The 26,298-nt window shown below is 34.9% G+C and overlaps 5 protein-coding genes and 2 pseudogenes across 5 annotated transcripts; 3 read left to right on the top strand and 4 right to left on the bottom strand.

Annotated features, from left to right (window-relative positions):
- Positions 1–5,520: 5,520 nt before the first annotated feature.
- LOC108820346 (mitogen-activated protein kinase kinase kinase 20-like) lies at positions 5,521–6,780 on the bottom strand. The gene has a single exon (XM_018593299.2). The coding sequence runs from the start codon at positions 6,652–6,654 to the stop codon at positions 5,569–5,571; it is 1,086 nt and encodes a 361-aa protein (XP_018448801.1). The 5' UTR covers positions 6,655–6,780; the 3' UTR covers positions 5,521–5,568.
- Positions 6,781–7,830: 1,050 nt separating this feature from the next.
- On the top strand, positions 7,831–8,837 carry LOC108820840 (mitochondrial import receptor subunit TOM6 homolog). The gene is made up of 2 exons (XM_018593859.2): positions 7,831–8,100; positions 8,681–8,837. Exon 1 carries the CDS (start codon positions 7,921–7,923, stop codon positions 8,083–8,085), a length of 165 nt encoding a protein of 54 aa, XP_018449361.1. The 5' UTR covers positions 7,831–7,920; the 3' UTR covers positions 8,086–8,100; positions 8,681–8,837.
- Positions 8,838–9,933: 1,096 nt separating this feature from the next.
- On the top strand, positions 9,934–10,764 carry LOC108819154 (CASP-like protein 5C3). The gene is made up of 3 exons (XM_018592143.2): positions 9,934–10,188; positions 10,262–10,394; positions 10,466–10,764. The coding sequence occupies exons 1-3, from the start codon at positions 10,058–10,060 to the stop codon at positions 10,655–10,657; spliced, it is 456 nt and encodes a 151-aa protein (XP_018447645.1). The 5' UTR covers positions 9,934–10,057; the 3' UTR covers positions 10,658–10,764.
- Positions 10,765–10,792: 28 nt separating this feature from the next.
- LOC108819155 (uncharacterized) lies at positions 10,793–12,344 on the bottom strand. Its single transcript, XM_018592144.2, has 3 exons — positions 11,735–12,344; positions 11,413–11,608; positions 10,793–11,164 (listed from the first exon to the last, which is right to left on the bottom strand). Exons 1-2 carry the CDS (start codon positions 11,894–11,896, stop codon positions 11,414–11,416), a joined length of 357 nt encoding a protein of 118 aa, XP_018447646.1. The 5' UTR covers positions 11,897–12,344; the 3' UTR covers positions 10,793–11,164; position 11,413.
- A 599-nt stretch (positions 12,345–12,943) lies between these two features.
- LOC108819287 (cytochrome c biogenesis protein CCS1, chloroplastic) lies at positions 12,944–15,464 on the bottom strand. Its single transcript, XM_018592295.2, has 8 exons — positions 15,032–15,464; positions 14,738–14,957; positions 14,544–14,655; positions 14,186–14,458; positions 13,831–14,096; positions 13,583–13,739; positions 13,411–13,494; positions 12,944–13,336 (listed from the first exon to the last, which is right to left on the bottom strand). The coding sequence occupies exons 1-8, from the start codon at positions 15,372–15,374 to the stop codon at positions 13,205–13,207; spliced, it is 1,587 nt and encodes a 528-aa protein (XP_018447797.2). The 5' UTR covers positions 15,375–15,464; the 3' UTR covers positions 12,944–13,204.
- Positions 15,465–15,726: 262 nt separating this feature from the next.
- Positions 15,727–18,074, bottom strand: LOC108820345 (indole-3-acetic acid-amido synthetase GH3.15-like; annotated as a pseudogene).
- Positions 18,075–19,089: 1,015 nt separating this feature from the next.
- On the top strand, positions 19,090–25,100 carry LOC108821984 (secretory carrier-associated membrane protein 4-like; annotated as a pseudogene).
- The last annotated feature ends 1,198 nt before the right edge of the window (positions 25,101–26,298 follow it).

The raw sequence follows: 26,298 nt of genomic DNA, 5'->3' as shown, positions 1-26,298 counted from the left end.
AAGAATGTTTGTATTAATTAGAAAGATTGGTGAATAAGCGAAGAAGGTATAAAATAATTAAAATTTAAAATCATGCAATTAATTTATCAATATCTTAATTATTCGAAGGTTCCACTAAAAATATATACTAATATTAATGAAGCAAATAATGTCTTAGTGTCAAATGATGATTTGTTTATGTTCTTATAAATTATATTTTTGTAACTAAAACAATACTAGAAAAATCAATTCGATTGAATTAAACAAACACAAACAAAACCAAAATAAAACGAATTAAACACAAACCAAACTAAAATTAAACTGAATCGAACACAATCGAAATCGAAATAAAACCGAACACAAATTAACTAAACTAATTTGAATTGACTTTGGTTAAGGGTCTCTTAGACTTTAATAAACCAAATCGAACCTTCCGTAGTTTTTTTTAACAAAATCTAAACATGTAGTTAAACCGACATATTTACCCTAATAAAACCGAGAAATTGCTGATTTGACATCATTTGTCAATATTATATATTTTTAAATATTTATCATAAAATTCACTCTGCGCAAGGCGCATGTCTTATCCTAGTATCTAGATATAACATATGAATATAATAGTTAAATGACATAACCAAATGTTCTGTATTTAATATTTACATTAGATATAATATTTGATATGCCTGTCAAAAAATTGATAATATTTGAATGCTAAGTTGTTCATTTTTATTTATAGTAACATTTGAATACTATTAGTTAAAAATACTAAAAATAAATAATTCATAGTATTAATAATAAAGTAACTATATGTATTTTAGTAAATATATTTAAACTATATTAGTAAAAAATATTATTATTTTATATTTCATTTTAAATAAATATTTAATATATTATAATAGTTAATTAATGTAGAAAAACAAAAATTTCCTGATTTTGATAAAAATTGAAAATTTTGCGGTTCTGATAGAAAAATATAATTTTGTGATTTTGGTTACAATAAGGTTTTACAATGATGACAATATTTTTTCGGAAAATGTGATAGTAATATAAAAAAAATATAATTTTATGGTTTTAGTGCGAAAATGTAATTTAAATTTTTCATGGAGAAATGTTTTTTGCGAATTCGGTTGTACACGTATTTTGTGATTTCTACAGAAATCGTTATTTTGAGTTGTGTTAGAAAATCACAATTTTGTTTTTGTAAAATTTGTTGTTTTCCAAGAATAATAAATGTCTATTAAAATTATTTTCTAGATAAAAATGGTAATTATGTTCCATTCGACTAATTTATAGTTTGTATTATTTTTGTTTCTAATGTTCTTTAGTATTTTTAAAAATAAATTAAATAAATAATTTTACAAACAAAAAAATTAGAAAATAGTAACTAGTGATGAAATATGTATATCAACTTAGTGGTACTTTTTCTTGAAAATATTTAAATCATAATTTCAGATTTTGTTTACAGAAAGTACAATTAGCTTTCTATGAAATAGAAAAAGAAATCTATTTTTACATTAAATCTACTATGTTTATAATATGTGATCTACGTAGGTAATATTACTCTAAAATATTTAGAATACACATTATGTGTTTAACTGATCCCTCTAAAATCTGTAGAAACCGGAATCTACACGTTATTAAAAATCTAAATATTTGTAGAAATTAAAATCTACACATTACTATAAATCTAAAAACCCATAGAAACCTAGTTCTACAGATTTAATGTATTCTATGGATAAGAATAATCAGTTTCAAAAATTACGGGAAGAAAATATTTAGAATGAAAAATTGATTTAAAAAACATTATTAATTGTCATTACAAATAAAAAAATATTATTTATTTTAATTATGAATTTAAATTTTTTTTTATTTTATATTATTAGTCATTTTCATTATTTCTAGTTACATTATAATGATTTAAACTGTAATTACGAATTTAATATTAAAAATTTGATTTATTAATTGTATTTACAAATTTAAAATTAAAAATTTAAAGGCATGTTTTTTTATTTTGAAAATAATTAATCTAATGGGACATAGTTATCAGTTTTTTTGGCTTAAAAAAAATTTTCCAAAAATAGTTTGAACTTTTTTTTAAGTCTAATTAACTATTCTATTGCAAGGAATGGAATATTACATAGACGATTTTATAGCCGATAATTCTACCACATTTATGAGAATTCACTCCTGACTGCACCTCTCAGAACCGTCCTATGATATCCATTTCGATGGTACGCCTTTCACCAAGACGAAGATCTCTTGTAACCTATTTTTCCATAATAAGCATAATTTTGTATTCAAACCCCAGATCTCCGGATGTAGAACCAATAATGAACATTTAATTAAACCACTGGACTAACAGAGTTTCCCTGAATAGTTTAATGATTCTTAGAATTTTCAAGTCTAGTGTTATTGGTTTATAGATTCTCACATTCTCATTAAAATCTTGTGTTATTGGTTTATTGATTATCTAATCCTATAGAAAATAATTTTTTATTCAAAAAGTTCATATTTTAATGATTCTACAAATCTAATAAAGTAAGTGTTATTGGAGTTGAATTCTTTATATTTTAACTCATAAAACAGGATTTTGAGAATACTTTATGTTTCCCTTGAATTCTTAAAATCAATTACATTAATTTATTCTCATAGATTTTCACAATATACAAAATTCTCTACAATTCTTTCCAAATTTAACAAATATCTCAACTTTTAGAATCAACAAATCTATCTTATTAAAACAGAAACATTATAACTTCTTCTAGGTGGATTTTTAAGTTGGACATCACATTATTATTTTTAGTCTAACCTTTCATTTAAATATTTCCTTAAAGAGTTAGATATCAACCATCTATTAATTAACTCCACAATAAGATCTATGTCTTACATTATATACATCTATTAAACAAAATATCTATTCTTTTCTTTAGAGTATACTCACATTATCATATTTATATTATATCATAGTACAAATATAACAATCCTTCTCTTTTATTATAGTCAAATGAATACAATAAACCTCTCTTTTATTATAGTCAAATGAATACGATAAATGTCTCCAATATTTACACGAGTTGAGTTATTAAAAATAAAAATATAAATAGATAGAAATAAAAATAAATATTACACATGTTATTAAAAATATAAATATTATTACACGAGTAGGTTGACAAAAAATTACAAAATTACACGAATCTTTAGCCAGTCATTATACAACTAAACCAAATGATTCAATTAACCAAATAACTCTCAACCTACAATATCGGATTTAAAAAACAATTATTTGGCATCAAATACTGATGAATCTTTAAATTTTTAAATAGCTTGATACATAACTTTTAAAACTCAATACTAAAGATATCAGAATATATTTTTTGATTCTCAAATAATCGAGGTTTACTTTGAATATACACTGAATAGAATATACTAACATATATTCTTATTTCAAAAAACATCAATTTATACTTTAGCCAGTCATTACACGAATTGATTCAATTAACCAAATAACTCTCAACCTACAATATCGGATTTAAAAAACAATTATTTGGCATCAAATACTGATGAGTCTTTAAATTTTTAAATAGCTTGATACATAACTTTTAAAACTCAATACTAAAGATATCAGAATATATTTTTTGATTCTCAAATAATCGAGGTTTACTTTGAATATACACTGAATAGAATATACTAACGTATATTCTTATTTCAAAAACATCAATTTATACTTTTAAAAAAAATTGATTATTGAAAAACCTCTTCACCAAATTGAGTCTACTATACCTAAAATCTCGGTTACAATCAAATATTCACAATCAAATTGCCAGATTTGAAAAATCATGAATATGGAAAACCCTCTTCTCCAAGTTTATTCTACTATACCTAAAATCTCGGTGTCAATAGATTTTGTATTTATTATATCTAACTTAATAGGTTAGAAAATATTCAATTCCTCCCACTTAAAATGTGTGTACAAGTACTTGCCTTCGTATTTATCATTGGACATTCACAAACCATTCAGAAAAAACTCCCAAAAAGCACAATATCAAAACCAAATCATATTGTTTGATATTATGTTAGTGTTTTCACCATACAGTTATATCTCTAATACACAAATGAAAAACTATTAATAGAAAAACAGTTTTAACATTTTTCTTAAACAATGAGAAAACTCGAAATTATATAAAACCATATTATGTGAAAAGGACAAACTTCAAATTATATTAACTATTATAGAATATATGTTATGTGTTAAAAATAAAAAACAAATCCGCGCGGTCGCGCGGGTCATGATCTAGTTCTATGTAAATGTAAGTCCCACTAAACCCCCCTTAACTTATGATTATAAGTAAAAATATTCTAGAAATTCTTAATTCAAAATGCACTTTTGACGCATCTAAACTCTCAGTTCAAAGTTCAAACTCATCCAGTTTTATTTTGCATCTAGTTTATGTTTCTAGAAGTCGTGTATGGATAACATATTGAACATCCCCTTTGTAAAAAAACTCACTCAAACTTCTTCCTTATGGCTTATGATCCTTCAACAAGTAAAACACCGAGGAGCAAGAAAGAGAAGTAGAGTCCAACAGAATCATCTAAACCAAAGTCCAGACCTGAGAATAAGAAGAAACTGATTACAAATACTGAAACTACATAATTAAAGCCATTTATAGACATTTGATAGAAAGATATTCACAAAATATCAAATGATAGGTGTATAGTCTGATCCACTCTTCTGCTTGTTATTTATTTCTGATGAAACATTTCTCTTTGTCACATGGCTTTTGATTTGAGAAGTGATGATTGATTGGCTAGATAACAGTTTCAAAGTCTCTTCCAACATCTTTTATGTTTGCGAGACATGGAAAACTTTTGTGTTGAGTAGCTTACTATAGCTATGTGTTCTCTTTGAAGCTATAATGATAATGGCTCAGGTTTAACATTAATAGTAGCTATCTTTGTGGAGATTCTACACCGTTATTCTAGTGTTTCTCTCCTTGTTGGGATGGTTTTGGCTCTGTTTGTTTTTCTCTGCAATTGGAAGATTCAGCCACTGGTTCCCTGTTTTCTTTTTATAGCTTTGACACTCTTCACACAGTTGACACAAATGGTTACATCTGTAACTGTTAAGAATCAAAGGCAATGATTCTCAAGTTGATTCACTTGTCAGAATGGAGCTCTAACTAATAATCTTTGTTGAATCTGTGGTCTTTTGGTAGTCTCCGGAACTCTTGTGTTAGCCTAAGACATTCCTCTACGCTTTAAGGAGCTACAGAATCTAGTGTTCCCAGAGTTAAAAAGCTAATGAGCATTCATTAAATCGTTTCTTTTCAGGTGTTCCCAGAGTTAAAAAAAAACATGCTTTTGGATTGCTAACGACAGTAAAAGGATTGAGATTTTGCAGAGAAGAGAACTTTGTTTAGTGAGCAATTCAGATTGAAAAGAAGTTAATTTGTTAATGAGACCTTGAGGTACATGTAAACTTTGATCTACAAACTAAACAAGAGATATACTAAAGTTAAGAAACTACCTACTAAACCTTAATCAACAGAATATTACAGACTTAATCAACAGGAAACTAGGTACTAAAACTTAATGAACAGACACTAAACTGAAGCCGTTAGAGTTCTTCAACCTCAAGACTTTGTTCAGAGTTCTCTTGAACTGTTGGGCCTTTGTTGGAAAAAACCTCAACTTCAGAGGCTTCTTGTCTGAAACAGCAAGAGCATCCTTAGTTGGTTTCTTCTTGAAACTTGTTCGTCTGATTCTCAACTTCAACAGCTTTAATAGAAACGAGCTTCTTGTCTTGTCCACCGTTTTCTTCTCCTCTTCTTCAACTTCAGGACGAGGCAAAAACGGATGAGACAACAACTCGTAAGCGCTTCCTCTGTCCTCAGGGTCACTTGAGAAGCACGTTTGGATAAAAGCCTTAGCATCGGAAGGTAAAAACTCAGGTATCCATGGAGCTTCACCACAGATGAGAAGAGTAGCGATATCATCTAGTTCAATGCCTTCCCACGGAAACACACCCGTGTACATCTCCCGCACCAAACACCCCAACGACCACAAATCAAGAGACTTGTTGGCCACGCCATCACGGACAGACTCAGGAGGCATGTAGATGGGAGTCCCCACCCACGGATAATCAGTTTCCCAGAAAAGAGGAACCTCTCCTACCTCAAGCGAGTTGCCAAAATCAGAAATCTTGATCTCGTACGATGAATCTTGTCTCGAAGAAGGGAAGACAAGCAAGTTATCTGGTTTGAGGTCGCAATGAACATAACCATGTCTGTGAATCGAGACCAAACCTTCAAGAATCATCCGTGTGAAATCTTTAATCAACGGTTCAGGTAACTTTCTGTCGGCGTAACGGTTCATGAAAGCGTTCAAGCTACCTTCAGAAGCGTACTCGAGTTGCAGCTTGTGAACTTTGTTACCGTAACTGCTGAGACCTTGTTGAAGAGAGTCTCCGAGACACGTAACGATACTGGGACATCCCCTGAGTTTGAGAAGAATCTCTAACTCTCTTCGGAGACTGTCGTAGTCTGCGTCGTAAGAGTTCTTGACGGCGGAGAGGAAAGAAGAGCCGTCGTCGGGATTAGTGTAGCGGACTAGGTTAACGTAACCGTAAGCGCCTTCTCCAAGAAACTTGACGAATTCTTCGTTTGACTGCTGCATCTTTTTCAATCGGAGTTGGTTTCCTAGGGTTTCTGAAAAGAATCGCTCAGAAAAAGAAATTGCAAAAAGAAAAATTAGGGTTTCGAGAATTGAATCGCAGTGGAGAAAACAAAAACGTAAAGGAAATAGTTGAAGAGAAGCAAAAAGAAAGTGTGAGCGAAGGAGAGAGAGGTATGAGAGTCTTTTATAGAGTTTGGTTCAGTTAAGTCGGTGACTAACCCACATACACGGTAAAAAGGAAATTAGAGTAGATAATTTCCTTTTCTGAGTTACTCAAAAAAAAAAAAGGAAATTAGAAGCGCGTAGAGAAAATAAAAGTCTGAACGAATCTGACGGTTTAAACAATTTGAACGTTAGCGTCACAGTAAACAAACAAATTTATTAGCCGTTCTTGTCATCAGAAGAAATTTAGTAGTTTAAACTTTTTATTAATTGTTTTTTTATATTTTCAACCACTTACTTATGTATGATATTTTCATACTTTATAATACTGTTTTGCTTTTGTATTTGTATCCGTAATAATATATTTATACTTAATTTTAAAATAAATAAGTTTACGATTTTTTATATAAAATATATAAATCTATAGAATTAGGTTATTGAGTTTTAATAAATAAATTATTACCATATTTCAATCATATTACTAAAATTATAAAACTAGATAAATAAGACTATTTACGTCACAAATACATAAATGAAATATCACAGTTTTTAGTAAACTATGATATTATTTTTCTTGAGGATTAGAGTCGTCTTGACAAAATTAGAATCCTAAATTTTACTTATTAAAAATGTTTTAACAGATTCGTTATCAGTTATACATTCAACTTTTAGGTTTAAACAATTTAAACAAAACCAAACCAAAAAATAACTCAAATTTATACTAAACTGAAGAAATTTATTTGACCGGTTTGGTTTGATCTTTTCCATTTCCTACAAAAATGGTAACCGCGCTGAAAAAAAGATTATGTCATGATTTTTTTTTTGTCAAAAAATTATACATTATGATTTTCAAGTTTCTTTTTTTTTTTTTTTTGATTTTCAAGTTTCTACTTTAACCGAATTGAGTGATCAAAACAAACCGGAAAAATAGCTGGACTAAAAGAGCCCAACTTAACGGCCCATATCAAAAAGTCGGCCTACCTATCTATTATTACCTTACAAAATAGAGACGGCCAATCAATCGAGGGTTAGGGTTTTAGAATCTCAGAGAAGCTTGTTTCCGGAAAAGAGAGGAAGAAGAAGAAGAAAGAAGAAACAGCAGCCATGTTTCCAGGGATGTTCATGGAGAAGCCAGACAAAGCCGCGGCTTTGAAGCAGCTGCGAACACATGTCGCTCTGTTCGGCGGCTGGGTTGTCGCTATCCGCGCTGTTCCGTACGTCCTCTCGTATTTCTCCGATTCCAAGGATGAGCTCAAGCTCGACTTCTAAGTCTCGAATTTTCAGGTCGGTTTTAAACTTGATTCGAAACGATTCCTATCAAATTTTTGTCTTCGATTGATATGATTCTGCTTTCTAGATTCTGTAATTTGTAAGCAAGATCTAATCTGATTGAATTATGGTTTGAGCGATTGGTCTAGGATTGAGTTTTGGTACTTACTTGAGCTTGATCAAACAAGAAAGTTTCAATTTTTATTTATGTTTGATCTTTTAGGACATATCTCTTGGCTGTTCTTAGCTAGGTTTCACAAGACTTGTTCATGTGATTTTGTCCACGAATCATTAAAGTATGATATGCTTCAGCTTATGACTTAGATACATTATGAAGCTATCTTGTATTTGTAGCAAATTAGTCCCCTGGAGATTGAGGGACTGTTAAATGCATCATCGCTTCTCTGTTATTAGCTTAGTTTCATAAGTCTTGTTCACCAATCATTGATATATGGGTATGATTATGTCTTTTATATATATATATATATATTGTGATCACCAACCATGCTATCGATTCAGCATTTTTCTGCACATTTCAAACTTTGACTCTTAAGCTTGCTAAAAAGCCGACTTCTTCTTTCATCTCTTTGTGCAGTGTTGAAGCGGTGATATTTAGATGCACTGTGAGGCAATGGAAGACATTGTTTTTGGCGTATTTGCTATTTTCTAAAGGACTTGAAATAACCAAGCTGTGAGACAAAGTTATTATAGTGTTTACTTTTGCTATTCGTTTGTCACTTTGGTTTCTTATCTCTCATATCCTTTCTTCTCTTCTGCTTTATTGAAAAGAGTATTATGAGTGTTGTCGGTATAAATCATCTTAGGCTATCTACAAACAACGTGCTTACCATTTTCTTCCAAAATTGTCTTGAATCTGCAAAATCTCTTCTTTTCTGCTGCATTCTGCTATTGAGCTCCAACTTATATTTAAAGCATTTTAATCTAGTAAAAACGCGATAGTTCCAAGAACATAACTGTAACAGGTTCGCATCGGAGTATCTTACATATAAAATGTCGATATAATTTGCTTTTAAATAAAATATTATAATCGTTGTCAAAAAAAAAATTAAGCCAATCACAAATACTTCTTCATTCATCACAAAATGATACTTCTTCCGTTTTTTTTAGTAACACCCTCCGTTTTCTTTTAAAAAGACGTTTTAGACTCTTTTTTGTCTCATTATACTTCAAGTATACAAAAAACTATGCATAATATCATAACATATGATGACTTCATTTACCCTCATATTATTATTTCTAAACAAATTCGACAGAGAGATGATGAAAGATAGAAAAACATTATATCAAATGCCTTAATGTGTTAGAACGTCATGTAAAAGAAAATAGGAGTAGTTCCTCCTGGTGGTTAAATATTGATATTTGCTTGACCAAGCAATGTTTGAAGTTCATATAAATGAAGATCAATTGGTGTTAAAAAGAAGAAGATTATATTAATAAAATATGATCAGTTGTATTATATAATTTACATATAACTATACTACCATATTTTAATTAATTATAGTAGGTATCGCTGGTTTCTACACAAAACCGTATATGATCGTATATATATTCCAGTCAACTTTTTGGTATTAAATGGAAAAATTATCAAAGAAAAGAAGAATAAAATAAGGGGAGGGGGTTGGGAAATGAAGGAAGAAAGGAATAAAAAGTGTTTGCTCCGACATTTACTCTGCTTTGTCTGATGAATACAGACCACAACTCTCCTCAACATGAACAGTCTTCTCTTTTCCACCATTCGTAACTCTTACAAACAAACGTGCGAACCAGAAACTCTCATCAAATTGTCCTTTTAATCCTCCTTTCTTCTCCGTCATGATCACGATCTTCATCATATCTTTGATTCAACCACAAAACATTAAAAACCCTACATGATCATGTCAAAAGTTCCAATCTTTTTTGAGCTTTAAATTCACTTGCTAACTTACGTGATTCACAAGCAAAGGTGGTGAAGATGGTGGAGGTTCCTGGTTCTATGGGCACAAGTGCAAGCCTTTCCTTGAGATTAGGTCAAACATTGTTAGCATTTGGCGCTCTTCTCTTCATGACTATCGGTGTTCGATTCTACCAATTCACAGCTATCTGGTAATATATAGATCCTTAACTCCAGATTCTATATTTTCTCCTATGAATGAACCCTAATAACTTTTATCTTCAGCTACTTGGTGACGATCATGGCTTTAACTATACCATGGAACCTGACACTAGCAATGGTAGATATCTATTGTATTTTCCTCAACCAACCATTTCAAAAGCCACGAATCCTTCTCGCCATCTCAGTTGGTGATTGGGTAAACGCACTTACATTTTCTAATGCTATTTTGAGAGAGGAGTCTTGACTATTATGTTTTATGTTTTGCAGGTGGTGTCTGTGCTAGCGCTGGCTTCAGCTTCATCAGCAGCTAGTGTTGTAGATCTTCTTCGTTCAGACGAATCAGTTTGCCCACCAACAGTCTGCAACAGATACCAATTTGCAGCCACATTAGCTTTCTTGACTTGGTTCTTGTCTCTTTCTTCTTCTCTCTTCAACCTCTGGTTACTTCCTTCTCTCTGATCTAAAAAACAAGATTAGATGACAAAGACGACTAAAAATAGATAGGTTAGCAGCAAGACACAAAAATGTCAGTAGAAACTCAAATCTTTGTACTGACACTCGATATAGACACACCAAAAATGAGAGTGAAAAAGCTTATGTTGCAACTTGACTTGGTCAAAATTGAAATGGCCACACACATGTGAAGAGTTATGTGCATTTGTAGAATAAAGAAGCATTACATCATGCACATATGGTACCAAAATGGCATAACAAGATATTAAAAGCTCACCAAGTGAGAGTTTACTAACAGTCTTATTCATGAATTTTTCACTACATTATCTATTAGTACCATCAAATGACTCGTAATCATCCCAGGAAAACCAAAATATCGTAGACATCATCCTGAAAAAATCAACTTAGATCGGTACAAAGCTGTCTTCCTTAGTAGCTCATGAAATACAGTAGCCAAGACACACATCTCCCTTCTCTATGCATGTGCGGACTCCTAACAAAACTGCAAGCAAGCTGGAAAGGGAAGATAATGTAAATCTCAAATAGCCAGTAAAGCTCAGAAGAAGGGAAGACAAATAAGCTAAAATGTACTGACGTATCAATCGAACTAAGATCCAAAAGATGTCTAAAAAGAAAGACAAGACAAAACTAAGCTTCCAAGTAAAAACCAGCTCATGATTATATATCATTTCTCTAAGGAAAATCCAGCAGCAGAGGTTTGAAACAGTTAAGAGTAAGAGCAAAGGAGTAATCTCAATCACATTAAGAAGAAGTAGAAGAAGATGGAGGAGCCTGAGACTGAGCAGTAGAATCAGCAACGGAGGCTGAGGAAGTTGATGCAGAAGCAGCAATAGCAGCGGCGACAGCTTGAGGAGAATAGATGCGAGCTTTCTTGATGATCTCAGCAACAACCCAATGCTTATTTTTGCTCAATGGCCTCGAAGGATCTAACTTTACCTACACAAAAACCAAACCAAAGTTCCCATTTTTCAAATCTTCTTAGCCTAATGTATGAACCAATACTTAAAAGAAGTTTCGATTTTTTAACAATCAAAGACACTAGGAAGAGGAGTGAGGATTTACTCGATCGCCGATGTTGCAGGAGTCTTTCTCGTCGTGAGCCATGAACTTGGAAGTGCGCTTGACGTAGCGGTTGTAGAGCTTGTTGTGGAACAGTCTGTCCACGGCTACGACTACTGATTTCTGCATCTTGTTCGATACCACTGTGCCTATCACTGGTTTCATTCTTACTCGAATATCAACCCAACCAATGAACAGAACACAAAAAAAAAAAATTGTACTTGACAATCAATAGAGATCGGAGGAGAAGAAAGGAATGATTCTTGTCTTGTCTAGGGTTTTGTAATGATGGGCTTACAAAAAAAAAAAGTGATGGTCCGATTGGAGTCGGCTTATTGGGTCATAGTGGGCTCAGTAGGCACCGGCCCGTAATCCTTCCACCGTCGAAAGCGGGAGGTGGACGCTGCTCTGTGAAACCAGCCTCACGCAGTCTCCTCCGCTCTAAGGACTGTCCGAACCGCAAGCCTTCGCTCGAGTACGAACAGTCAACTCCCGACTTGGAACGGGCAGGCCAGTAGATAGCCTAACCGAACCCGGCCCAAAGAGATCGGCCCAATGTCCCATCACCTTATAGTCTCCACATGGATTACAAGCCCGCGTTACCAAGCTCGACGTACAATGTAGGTGAGCTAAACTTATATATGCAACAAGCAAACGTTTTGTTTTTCCGATGTGGGACTTTGAGCTAAAAACATTTAACTTGTACGGCGCCGTTTTGCTTTCATCTTAAGTTACACACGGTCTGAAGCTAAGCTTTCTTTTTTTTACTCTAAGCTTTGATTTTTCTTTTCATCCTCAACTCTCTCACCTAATCTTCAAATGGAAACCAAACCTGCAATAACCTTCAGATTTTGTGAAATTGATGATTTCTGGAGAATCCACAAAAACATATTCATATGTTATTTGATGGCTTCGCACATTCCACTGAGGTTGCTATAAAGAACAGTAATAGAGAACAATCTGGATACTTATTGCAATCTTTGTTGTTGATGACCTAAACTTCTACCAAAATTGCTACTGTTTCTTAGGCCAGATGTAGAAAAGTCTCATTGGGGTGGTGCAGCGACCAAGGTCAAAAGGAGAAGATACCGACTTCTCTTTATAAACAAGATCATTAGACGCAATCCGCTGATCATGCATTTGATCTTTTGATGATGAAGTTGATCATTAGGTTTCAGAAACTGTGTTATCATGTAGTTAAGTGAGATCATATAACTTGACGAACAAACAGCCTTATCCACAAATGAAATAACAAAATAGTATCCACCCTATACATTCTAAACTTTACTGTGTAGAATCAGAAACCTTCGTACAAAAGTCTACAGACAAATCAATTCTGAAGTTTCAAGTTTCAAAAGCTCCCCTCTTCCCATATGATCAGCAACATGTGTAGAATGCGCTCTCAAGTCTTCAAGTGCATTACTTGAAAATTATATACCTTTCTGTACAAAGCTTTACTGGTCTATCTTCAGACTAATCAACTGAAGTCTTGATTAGCTCTGGAACTTGATCGAGCAAACGATTCATGTCATCAGGGAACTCGTTCTTGGCTCTGTTGGTTCTTCCCCCCACCACCAATGTTGTTCCGTTTTGCAGTGCCCATATCTTCATATGATGTTTGAACTTAAATGCCAATGGAACAAAATAGAATAAAAAAAGATATTTGTTACTGTTGTTACCTGTGAATGAGATAAGTAACTGATACAGGTTGTGAGCATTAGAGCACCAAAACCAGCATACACCACTGGTACTCCTGGATCAGTCTGAGCAAACAAGACAAAGAACATGAAAACATGTTATACCTTTAACTCAAGCCGAGACTAAGACCAAGACCAAGACCAAGCTTTGTACCTTTAACTCAAGACCAGTGCTTCCTATTGCATCCTCAATCACGATCTTCATACCATCTATCTCAATTGGAAGCTTAGAGTTCGGTCTCCTTATTCCTGCGAACTTCCCTTCCAAATCATACACAACAATCGATTGTAGATCCCGAGCAAGCATCGATCTGCAAGAAAAAAAAAAACTCAAGTGGTGTAAAGCTAAAGCCTGACCACAATGTAACTTGTACTGACTTAGTTGTAAAGAGTGGTTCTTACATTCCTTTGACATTGGGAGCATTAGTATCACCAACTGGTAAGAAGGTCCCATATAACTTCTTGTCTCCATTGATCTTAAGAGGTGCCATAGCCAAGTTGAATGGTCCTTCACCATCTTTAGTCACCTGCAACGCCGAGAAACTCCAATCTGTCTGGTATATAGTGACCCCACCGTATCTCAAAGGATCATTGACACTAATTGTCTTTCTCAGAACCTCTTTCCCGTTAAGGTCACGCAGTGAAAGATCAGAATGAAACTGTGACACCTACAATAAATCAATGAAACAAAGAGTTATACCTTACTATGAATGGTCACAAGACATAATCAGAGAAAGCATAACAGAACAAAACTCACCTCTCCACTATCGTAATAGTCCATGGTGAATCTGTTAACATGAACTTCGGTATTAAAAGAATCAGTTGGAACAGAGAGAAATCCAATTGGAGCCAAGACATCTCCCATGACAAAATTAAGCCCTTGAGGGACAGTGACAGAGCCTCTAAAGCTCCCGGTGGCACTAAGTGTTCCACCAACCATGATCAAAAGCATTGCTATATGTACTCCAATAGGCGCAAATCTACCAGCCAAACCCTTGAAAGCATACAATGAAGGACCCTTCATAAACACCTACAGAAAACAAACAAACAAACAAACTGAGAACAAGACAATCAAACACTTGAAAAAAAAAGATAGAACTAATAATGCCTCTGACCTCATATCCATCACCCATCAGAATCACACCCAAGTCTTGAACAGAAGCTCTTGGAAGAGTATCAGCAAAGTCCTGCTTCTTGATAGCCTCATCTGACTTCATAAAACTCCATCTGAAAGTTCATGTCTTTCCTTTAGCAAAATAGCCACTAAACAGAAACTATACAAAAGGAAGAGATAAAAAAAAAGACAGACCTTCTTGCAACCTTAACAAGAGGAATCTGAGTGGTATAAGTACAAGCCATAAGAGAAGCTGCTAAAAGAGCCAACATGCCAAGAAAAATAGGAGCAGAGTACATATGATCCAACCCAAGTGCGAAGATCCATCTCCAAGTAAAGAACCCCAACACAGGGTTATCCTCTGGATACTTCTCGAAATAGAACTCAGGGGTTTCACCTTGTTCAATCACAGTCCCTAAAAAGGATGAAACTTTATCAGTTTCCAAAGTTAAATGGAACAAACCCTCCAAGTGAATTCTCAAAGCTTACCGAGAGCCATGAGAGCAGCAATGGTGGCCATCTCTGTGATTGCAAGAGGGAGATTGGATAAAACTGACAACACCTTTCTCGGTAGCCTCTTCAGAAACCCTCCTCCTCCTCCTCCTCCTCCTCCTCCTCCGCCGTTACCACCGGAACTCTCTTCAGTAACCGGCGGGGCGGAATCGGAAAGGGAGATTGTTTTGGTGAGGCCATCTTGAGGATTCTGAAGCTTGCAATTGGTGGTTAGGGAGATGGTGCGAGCTCTGTAGAAGCGTGGAGAAGGACGGGAGAGAGGAGATTGTGGATTGAGTTTGGAGAAGTGGAGAATCTTAGGGTTTAGGGTTACGATCATTTTTTTGAATTTGGGGGTTTTAGCTCAACCTCCTCCACATTCCTGAAGTAATGTGCTGTGTGTGGGGATGAAATTTGAGCTTTGGTGGCACTTCTGTTATCTTGTGTTTTTCTTTTGAAGAAGAAGATGAGATATTTTTTATTTGAACCGGATTATGGTAAACCGGGTATAATAAATATCTAATTCCCGGTTTATTTTCTCGGTTCACTACATAGTAACAAAGAAAACATTTACATATAAATACAAGTATACAATACACCTAAGAGATGGAATATTCCGGCGGAAGTGATGGTGTGTTTGCATTTCCTCCGTCGTCCAAGCTTGTTTCCAACACTCTGAACACGATTAACTGTTAGGATTCTAATGCTATCTTCTCTATTAAAATATTGTCAACAACAATAGAAAAATATGGATTTCTTGTCTTTTACATATTTCAAATATGATATTTATACGCGATTTTATCGACTTGTCTGCAGTTCGTGTAGCTCTCAAGACGGAAATTTTCTTGCTACAAGACTTGGAAATAACGGCCGCCTCCAATATCTTCAAGGCTTCTTCATTCTTCACCGATCTCGGCGTCTTGTACTGACTCACTCAAGTGCCTCGAGACACAAAGAAGTTCATGAGCTCATCAAATGCACCTCTCCTTACAACCTTAATCTCAAGTGGTCCAATGATCTTATCATTCTTACGTCTTTTTCTGTAAACCGAGTGTAGAGACTCTTCAACGGTGAAGCAGCATTCCTCCATAACTTCCCGCTTGGGCTCCAGCTTCTTGTCTTTGAATTTACTCCCGAGTTCCCAATATAGCACGTAGTGTCCTCGATACGAGGAGAAGTCCACACGGCTAGTGAAATCGATGAGCACTAAGTCATGCGGCTCGAGGAGGAGCTTCGCGTTTGTAACTTGAGATATTCTCTCCTCGTAGGTCTTGTCCATGTCGATGCTCAGAACAACATTATTTCTTTCCACGAAATGAAATTGTGGCGCGTTGTTGTAGAAACCCGTTACTCGTAAAACATCTCCCAAACAGTACCTATACAAACATGTACATTAAATACACATCTTATGAAAAACCATATAAACTTGTGACACACGCTAATAAATAATTTAAATGCAAATACCTGAAAAAGTTGTGACAACATGTTCATAGTCATGGCCGACTTTAACATCTACTAGATCGACGACCACATGGTTCACTAAGGGATCATGACCAGCTTCTTGATCTTTCTTGACCTCTAAGAACTCGAAGTAAGCCATACTTGGGACGGTGGTGTAAGACACATTACAAGGCTTGCTCAGAGGATTTATATTGAGACCAAAATAAACATTCAGAGCTTCCGTAAAATAATGAAATCACAGGAAGACCACCACCATAGAACTCTAGCATTGGTATATACTGTGACATAGACCCGGTGACAACGACTTCTATGCATTTTGCATTTGCCATAGTCTCTTCACTATAGCCTTCCATGATGTTTTAGAATTTTTGGGTAAGGTTCTACACTATTTAGTAGATCCTACAATCACATACACTATTTAGATACATACATTTGTAAGTATCTATCTATATCAATAAAGGAGAATATAGTCTCTTTTCTCTTTTCAAGAAGTATTCTAAAAATCTTACGCATAAACATAGATTTTTAAATTATTTAATCTTCCTAAAATTTTTATTTTGTTAACATTTTAACCAAATCAATTAATAAAAAGTATAATGATCCATAAATATTTATATTTTATTTTTAATCCACCCAAACTTTTGACATTAGTCTACTTATTAATTTATAGTAATTTATTGAAATGAATAATATCCTTTAATTTTTTTTAATTTCAAAATATTAATAGTAAACAGTAAAAAAGATAACAATAACGAGAAAACACTAAAAGCCCTTGCATGTAAACAGTAAAAAATACTGTTTCTGTTTACTGTTTACATGCAAGGGCTTTTATTGTTTTCTCATTATTGTTTTTTTTTATTGTTTACTATCAATATTTTGAAAGATAATAAATCCATATTTTTCTATTGTTGTTGACAATCTTTTAATAGAGAAGATAGCATTAGAATCCTAACAGTTAGGTCAAATATATTGCAGGGTTCTTAGGATGGAATTCTTATCGTGATATAAAAGTTATCTCTTTAACTTTAACTTTAACTTTAACTAACAAAAACTAATAATTGTCTCTTAAATATACTACCTCCGTTCCTGAAAAATAAGATTTTTTAGATAATTCGCGCATATTAAGAAAAAAATCAATGTTTTCAATTAAACTTTTTATTTATATTTATTATACATTTTCCTATAAATATGAACCAATAATATTTAGTCAATTCAAATGTTTTCAATTAATGTATCTTAAAAATATCTAAAAATACCTTAAAAATATATAAAATCTATTTTGTGGAACAAAAATAAAATCTAGAAAATCCCATTTTTAGAAACGAAGGTCGTATTACTTTAAGAACTCCACTCTAAACCAAGCGCTCGTAGCTTGGTGGTAAAGGAGGTACAACTGTACTGCCCGCCACCCGGTGTCGAGTCTTGGCCACAACGAATTTAACATCCTTTCCGTTGGGGCGCTGGACCTCTTTCGAAAGATAGTTGGGAATGTGGCTGTCCAGATACTAGAGTTATCAAAAAAAAAAAGAACTCCACTCTAAAAACCATGCAATAAAGATGTCTTTACCGGACCAACCATATTTTATCAAAGAGGGAAAATATGTGACTAGTTTTTATTTTTCATGCGTCGATCTTTGAGAACCCAAAAAAATAGAAATTACCAAATAACAGGCACAAAAGCTACATCGTGTTTAGACACACGTATAAAGAACCGGTTTTATTTTTGATTAAAAAAAACGGTTTTATTTTAATTATGTTATATTTTCTTTTAAATTTACATTTGGTTGTATTTATATTATTTGATCTGTAGTGTTACATTTTATTATATAAATAAAATAGTTAGTTAAAAAAAGGAACCGGTTCGGTTTAGGTTGTTATAGTAAGAATTTAGGACCGGTTCGATTGCAAAATAAACCGACTCAAAATTAAAATATGACCGTTAGAGAAACGCGTGTTATCGAAGCACTTCTTTCTTTCCCTTTTGTTTCCCCAAGAATGTTCTCGATCGAAGCAGACTCTATATAACCCACCCCCACTCGATCAAACGTTTTTTTTTTGTGGTATTGGCTCTGTCCTCTTCTTTTTTCTTTGAATAGTCTTATCAATCGTCGTCTCGAAACTTCACGTCCTCAGATTTTTAAAAAATTGTTTCAATCGCTGTAAATCGTGAATTTGTATCAAGATTTCTAAGTCGCCCGTGAGATTTTTGATTTGCGAATTGGTTTCTAGGGCTTCAAAGTTTGTCTGTCTAATCGGGTTTATTTGTTGTATTGATCGGAGTTTCTTTTTCTCTCGTAACAATCCGACTGGTTTTAGTTTCTCGCTCGTCATCGTCTTAGTTTATTTTAGGGTTTCGCGATTTTGCTTTTAGGGTTTCCAGTTGTTCATCATATCTTGGTTACTTTTTTGGCTAGAGTTGCGGATCCGAATCGAAAAATGAATCGTCATCACGATCCCAATCCCTTCGATGAAGAAGAAGAAGACGAAATCGTCAATCCCTTCTCGGTAACTTTCTCTCTATCTCCTTTCTATTTCTAGATGAGCTTTGCCTTCAGATGACGTGCTGGTTATGTAGATGGCATCTAGGCCATTTAACGTTGATGCTACCTTGAATGTAATAGAGCACTTTAGTATCGTGCATATTCCTCACTTTCATTGCTCTTGATGTGTGAATTGGGTGGCAGGACTCTTCAAAGAAACAGAGAGAGCTTTCTGATTGGGAATCTGAGCTTAAGAAGAGAGAAATGGTTAGTATCACTCATCTATGAAACAAAAACAGTTACAATAGAAAGCTTTTTTTTTAAGGAAATAGATGAACATATAAGAGTTGGTTCCTAACATAACGTTAGTTTGACTCAGTCTAGTAAACACCTGCTATAAATAGTTTCTTGGCTTTTTTTTCATGAAACTCTTTAATCCTTCTCGACTCACCCAGGATATTAAAAGAAGAGAAGATGCGGTTGCTAAATGTAAGTAAGTCAACAGGAGTTTGACTTTATGATGACCCACTCTACTTTTTCATTTGTTTTTGAATATTGTGTGATGATTCCGTTGCTAATGAAGACAAGCGATAAAAATTGGCCACCTTTTTTCCCTATATTATACACCACGACATTGCTAATGAGATACCAGTTCATGCACAGAAACTGCAATATCTGGCGTTTGCTAGTTGGTTGGGTATGTTTCATTTGTTTAGGAATTGCGTAAAGTCTGCAGCAGTGAACTGATATTGGCTTGTTACTGTTTGAGTTTGAATTTTTAGGTATAGTTTTGTGTCTCGTATTCAATGTCATTGCAGTGATAGTCTGCTGGATTAAAGGCAGAGGTGAGCTCTTTTCATTATAACAGATTTACCTTACGAAGGGAACTAGAGTATGAAGTTGTGTGATTGTAAAATCCTAATGGCAGGTGTCAAAATCTTTTTTCTTGCCACGATCTATGCGCTGCTTGGATGTCCAATTTCATATCTATTATGGTATAGGCCTCTCTACCGAGCTATGAGGTGATGCCTTGCTTATCAGACCCTAGACTGGATCATACTGGCACTTGTGCATATAACTGAATTGTTTTATGATCATCTTTCAGGACTGACAGCGCTCTGAAGTTCGATTGGTTTTTCTTCTTTAACCTGGTAAGTCTACTGAAAAGAACTCACATATTCACACTGGATCTTCACTTTATGCATGTATACTTTTTATTTTCTGTGTAATTCAACTTTGCTCTTAACAGATTCACATTGGCTTCTGCATATTTGCCGCCATTGCTCCTCTGATCTTTTTCCGCGGCTTGTCATTAACGTAAGTCTTCTTCTAATCGTTGCTCCTTTTGTCTTTCTCGTTCTCGAGCTTTGCAATGCTTCATGCAAGGGCTTCACTTAGGAAGTTTTAAGTTGTGTTGATTGATTTGAAATGCCAAGCTGTAACTATGAAGAGAGCTAGAAAAGCTAAGAATCTTAGTTAAGTGTTTCCTTTTGAGATTTTATTCAGGTTTTCGTTTTGAGATGCTTTGTTACATGTCTTGGGGTATTTTCAAATCAAACATTGTTTTCTTTTTTTGGTTTTGTTTTGATGTTTTTGTTTTTCACTTAAAACCCCAAAAAGATCGATAGGTACACACTAATCTAATAGTGTTGTGCCAGATTCTTATTTGGGAACATTGTCCCGTTGCTGCCTCTATAAGACCATCCCCCTAGTAAGATTGATAAGGAAAGATGTTAGGGGATGATAGCAAATAAGACCCACACGGCTCTCTATGGTCTTTAAAGACTTTACTTACCCACGGCTTGACTCAAAAATCTGTTTTCAGATGTTAGAAGGGAGACCCTACGGTTTGAGAAAGTCTTAAAGACAATAAGACTACAAACTGAAAACAGATTCTTGATTAGGAACATTGTCCCGTTGCTGCCTCTATAAGACCATCCCCTAGTAAGATTGGTAGTGCAGGAAAGATGTTAGGGGATGGCAAATAAGACCCACACGGCTCTATGGTCTTTAAAGATTAAAAGACTTTACTTACCCACGGCTTGACTCACAAAATCTGTTTTCAGATGTTAGAAGGGAGAGACCCTACGGTTTGAGAAAGTCTTAAAGACAATAAGACTACCAACTGAAAACAAATTCTTGATTGTGTACTACCCACGGCTTATAAATTATTTGTCTTTAGACAGATTCAATGACAATGGGACAGAATCTGTTTTCAGATATTAGAAAGAGAATTGGGTTAAAAGACTTTGACGGTTTGAGAAAAGTCTTAAAAGTCCACACTGTCTCTATAGGTCTTAAAGACAAGAGTCGTTACTTACCCACGGCTTGACTCAAAAATCTGTTTTCAGATGTTAGAAGGGAGACCCAACGGCTTTAGATAGTCTTAAAGACAATAAAATAAGACTACAAAAACTGAAAACAGATTCTTGATTGTGTACTACCCAGTACCCACGGCTTATAAATTCTCTGTCTTTAAGACAGATTCAATGACAATGGGACAGTTTGGAGGCTTGTCCGATTCTAAGAGAAATTCATTGGACGTTGGCAAACAAAAACACACGACTCAATAGTCTTAAAGACAACAGACTGTACGAAACGTTTCCACAGCTCTGACGGTTTGAGAAAGTCTTCAAAGTCCATACGTCTCAGTAGTTCATAAAGACTTCACTCACCCACGGCTTGACTCAAAGTCTGTTTTCAGATAGAACGGAGAACCAACTCGGTTCGGTTTGAGAAACTCGTAAGCACAAACTGAAACCCTCTTGATTGTGTATTAGAAGGGAATGGAGTTAAAGACTAACGGTTTGAGAAAGTCTAACAAACTGAAAACAGATTCTTTGACTGTATCACCCACGGCTGACTTATAAAAGTAGACAATGGATCGGTGAAAAGACCTCTTTTGGATGGAAACATTATAGGAAATACAATGACAGTGTGGACAGTTTTAAGACTGGATGAATATTAACGACCAGCTGCTTAGAACATGTCATTAGACAAGTTCATTGACAAATAATAATCACACGACTCTGTGGTCTTAGAGACAAAAGAAAAGAATTTACTTACCCACGGCTTGCCCCGAATCTGTTTAACGACACGAGAAAGTCTCAAGACAAAGACTAAGAGCTGAAAACAGATTGCTTGCTCATCTTACCCACCACGTCTTAAAAAAAGTTGATCATGGATTGGTTAAAAGTTTTGTTGGATGGAAACATGATCGTAAAGATATTGACAATGGGGCAGTTTCAAGACTGGATTAACGACCAGCTTCTTAGAACAAGTCATTACGGGGATGATGGCAAGAGACCCTTGTGGTCTTAAAGACAATTACTTACCCACGGCTTGACTCGAATATGTTTTTCAGTTACTTGAATGTGAGATGGAGCTTAACGACAGCCCCACAGCCGGTCTAAGTAAGTCTTAAGACAAAGACTAAGAACTAAAAACAGATTCTTGAAAGCAAGTACTTACCCCACCCCCCCCCCCCGTCTTATAAGAATCTAAAGACAAAAGTCACCTATCGGTTAAGATTCTTTAGACAGATTCAAAGACAATGGGAGCAGTTTGGAAGCTTGTTTGCTGGGATAAAGGAATAGCTTCTTAAAACCAAGTCATTGGAGGATGGCAGATAAACACCCAGACGGCTCTGTAGTCTTAGAAAGACTTTAATTTTACCCACGGCTTGACTTAGATCTGTTTTCAGATATATTAGAAGGGAATGGAGTTACATACAAACACGGTTTGAGAGTCTTAAAGACAAAGAAAACAAACTGAAAACAGATTTCTTACCTTACACCCACGGCTTACAAAAAGTAGACAACAGATCGCTTAAAACACCATCTGCTTAGAATATGTCATTTGAGCATGGCAAATGACACCCACACTACTCTTACGGTTTAAAAAGTCACAAAAGACTCGGCTTGACTCAAATCTGTTTTCAGTTACTTGAGTGAGATGGAGTTTAACGACAGGGGTTTGAGAAAGTCCTAAAAAAAAAGACTAATAAGAACTGAAAACAGATTGCTTGCCTATACACTACACCCACGGCTTACAAAAGTAGACAATGGATCGATTAAAAGACTTGTTGTTGGATGGAGACATAATAGGCAAAAGACAATGACAAATAACACCACACGACTCTTATGATCTTGAAGACAAAAGACTTGAAACTACCTACAGCTTGACTCTTTAAGATAGAGTTTAACGACAAGAAAGTCTAAGATTTTAAACTGAAAACAAGTCTTGACTGTACCACTTATGTCATGAAGACAAAGACTAATTCATGATCTGAGAAGGAACAGAGGCAAGCAAGCGGCATATTACTTGATCTAAAGACTAACTTTATTTTTGATTTCCTCAGATTTGTGCTTCAGAAGGTGTGTTCAAATCGTTAGAGATTCTGAGAAGATTTCAAGTGTATCAGACTTCTGCTGACAGGTAACTTTTCAAACCTCTCCTCTTTGTAATCAGTTGAGTCTCATGTAGTTTATAGTTTTTATTTACTTTAACTCGGCACTCTGCAGGGTTATCCATTTAATCTTTTGATTTCCTCTTTGCAGCTTTATAATTAAACTTTGGTTGTTGTATGAGAGCGTCTTGCATTTTACATTATGCATCAATTTTTGGTTGTTGTATGTGTCATCTGCATCACCTTATACATGTTTCCATTTTGCATTTTACAATGCATTATGCATCATGTCTTGCAGTCTTATCGTTAAGTTTGGATGTTTGAGCAATTATGACATTCTTGTAATTTTATATATAAATTATTTTTATTGTTGTATGAGCGTCATACATTTTACATCATGCATAAACTTCGGTTGGTGTATGCACATTCTGCATCATATCATATACACTTCTGCATTATGCATCATGTTCTTGAAAACACAGTGAAGAAACTCAAAGGAAGTTGTTCCATTATCAGAAAGGCACCTTGAACAACTCTTCTCTCAACACTGACAAGAAAATCTTGTGTTCCATCTTAAAACTGCACCAAGGAACAATCATCACAAGACACCAGACTGATTCTGCAATAAATTCTTGTGTTCCGATGAGTTTGACCCCTTTTAGATTGCTGACTAAGCGGTTCACACGTAACAGTAAGAACATAGCACTCTGATCTCGTCCCAGCGAAGGCATCCTAAGAGCACTAGCTCGCACATTTAACTATAATTTATAAAACCCCGAGAGCATCATTCCTTATGCATCAGACACAATGACTTTCTAATTTCTATTGTTCATTTCACCTTAAAGACCAGTGATTTCTCTGATTTCGTTGTTATCCTTTGAGGTAGCCACATGAGCCTTCTAACTTCACTTCACAGTCATCTTCTTGCATTAGTTTCAAGACCACACTGAGCACCTTTGGATTTCAAACTCTCAACCTCTGAACTCTTGAGTGAAAAGATGAACAAATATCTTCCTGAGACTGAATATCACTTCAAGCAACCACTCACTGACACCTTGAGATCTCTTGATGACCTTTATCGCTACAATAGCCTAAGATTTTGATGGTGGAAATCTGCATCTTAGCCTTACGATGATCCCTCTCTTCACAGAATCAGAATATTGCTTCATCCTTCAGACTCTGAAGCCCTTTTTTTTAGTTTAGTAGCTCTTTGCAATTTAGAGGTCTGAGCTTGCCTTTGACCATGATTCCACAAGCTGCTTTTCTTTTATTTATCAAAAACATTCACTTCCACTTGAGTCACGTGCAAGAACCATTGGTAAAACATGACTGCAGACTCTTAATCAGCTGTTCTGGCGCTCCATCAATCAACCAAGACATAGGTCTCTGCAACAAATTCCTTCTGTTGAAATCCATCTCTACATGTCTAGAAAGTCTCTGGAGGGAGTTGAAGAAGCTCAGACAAAACTTAAACCAACCGTTGAAATATCAATCCCACCGTTGAATCTCAAAACTGCATCATCATGAAGTGGCAAACCAAATTTCAGCTCGATCAAGTTACTTTTGAATCCCCCAACCGTTGCCATGGAAACCCATCTCAGAACTTATTTCTGCAACAGTCATTGTGATCTGTAGTAGATACAGAGCATCTCCAAGCTTTGGACTGACTGAGAAAATATCACACTCTTTTGATCTTCAAAACACATCATCTTAACTTCTCTGTTGAAGCCCATTTTTTTTTCTCAATATGAGATCATCTTTCTGGAGAATATTCTTTACAGCAACGGTCTCACCATTCACATGCTCTCTGCCTTGTAAATCTCTTTAATATATATCCAAACAGAGACAGTTCACGGATCTTCCCAACATCCAACCACTGAACGGAAAACATTGTTGCTTGGTGATCTCAACCAATACCAATATAAGCAAGCTCATCATCTGAGACTTCTTCAATTATACTCTCTGCAATTAGTGTCATCTACTAATTGCATGCGATTCTGATAGAGAACCCTGTGATAGATTCTGATCACGAGAACAAACCTCTGACCTTTTTTTCTCTTTGGTAGTCACGCCCATGATGCTTAATGTGTCTCAGATCATAGAAAATATCGTTCTCATTCCCTTTAACATCCAAACAGAAGGCTTCCTCTATAACATGTTCTTCCCGCTAGTATACCGCAATTGTGAACTCAAAACTTGTCATTGCTTCTCATTAGTGAATCTCAGACATCTCTGTAAATAAATGACCATTGTTGAGTGACTTACTCAGCAGAAGTCTTTTACATTGAAGAGAAAGTAAACAGTTCTTCCAAAAACGTACATTCTTCAGAGACTTTGCAGCATATAATCTGAAACTTAAGGTGTAGCATGAAGGCTAGATTCTTGTAGATAATTATTAATACACTTGGCTTCCTGCTTTGACATTAATTTGACCTCTGTAGAGACCCATAACAGACAACAATCATAATCCACAGACCTCTCACTTCTATGTCTAACACATGAATGTATAAAACCTTCGGTTGATGTAAGAACACTGACCACTGGAGACGTAAACTCGAAATGCCACAAGCTTGAATTAATTTCTGAAATCTACATCTTGTTCTTGTCCTGAATCTGACTGCTCTCAAGCTTTTATCTTTTCTTATAACACTGTAGAACTTGTATTTATTCAAGAGCCTGAGATTGCCATGGATCTTTCATCAAAATCTTCCACAGAAATTTTGCACACACAAGACCAAAGACCCTCAGTTTCTATTTGAGACTCCTCTTCACTAGTGTAATTCCTTTCTTACGATCTTACGGCTTGCAGAGGATGGAGCTCAACGATATCCTCGTCTTGTTTATGAATGAGTTTCATCTGAAAATCTCTTATCCGATGCAACATAGAGCTCACAAAATCACTCAAGTAGTCAACT

The sequence above is a fragment of the Raphanus sativus genome, chromosome 8 (genome assembly GCF_000801105.2).
Source record: "Raphanus sativus cultivar WK10039 chromosome 8, ASM80110v3, whole genome shotgun sequence".
Classification (NCBI taxonomy): Eukaryota; Viridiplantae; Streptophyta; class Magnoliopsida; order Brassicales; family Brassicaceae; genus Raphanus; species Raphanus sativus.
Note: the sequence above shows the minus strand (reverse complement) of the source record. Positions and strands in the feature narration are given on the sequence as shown.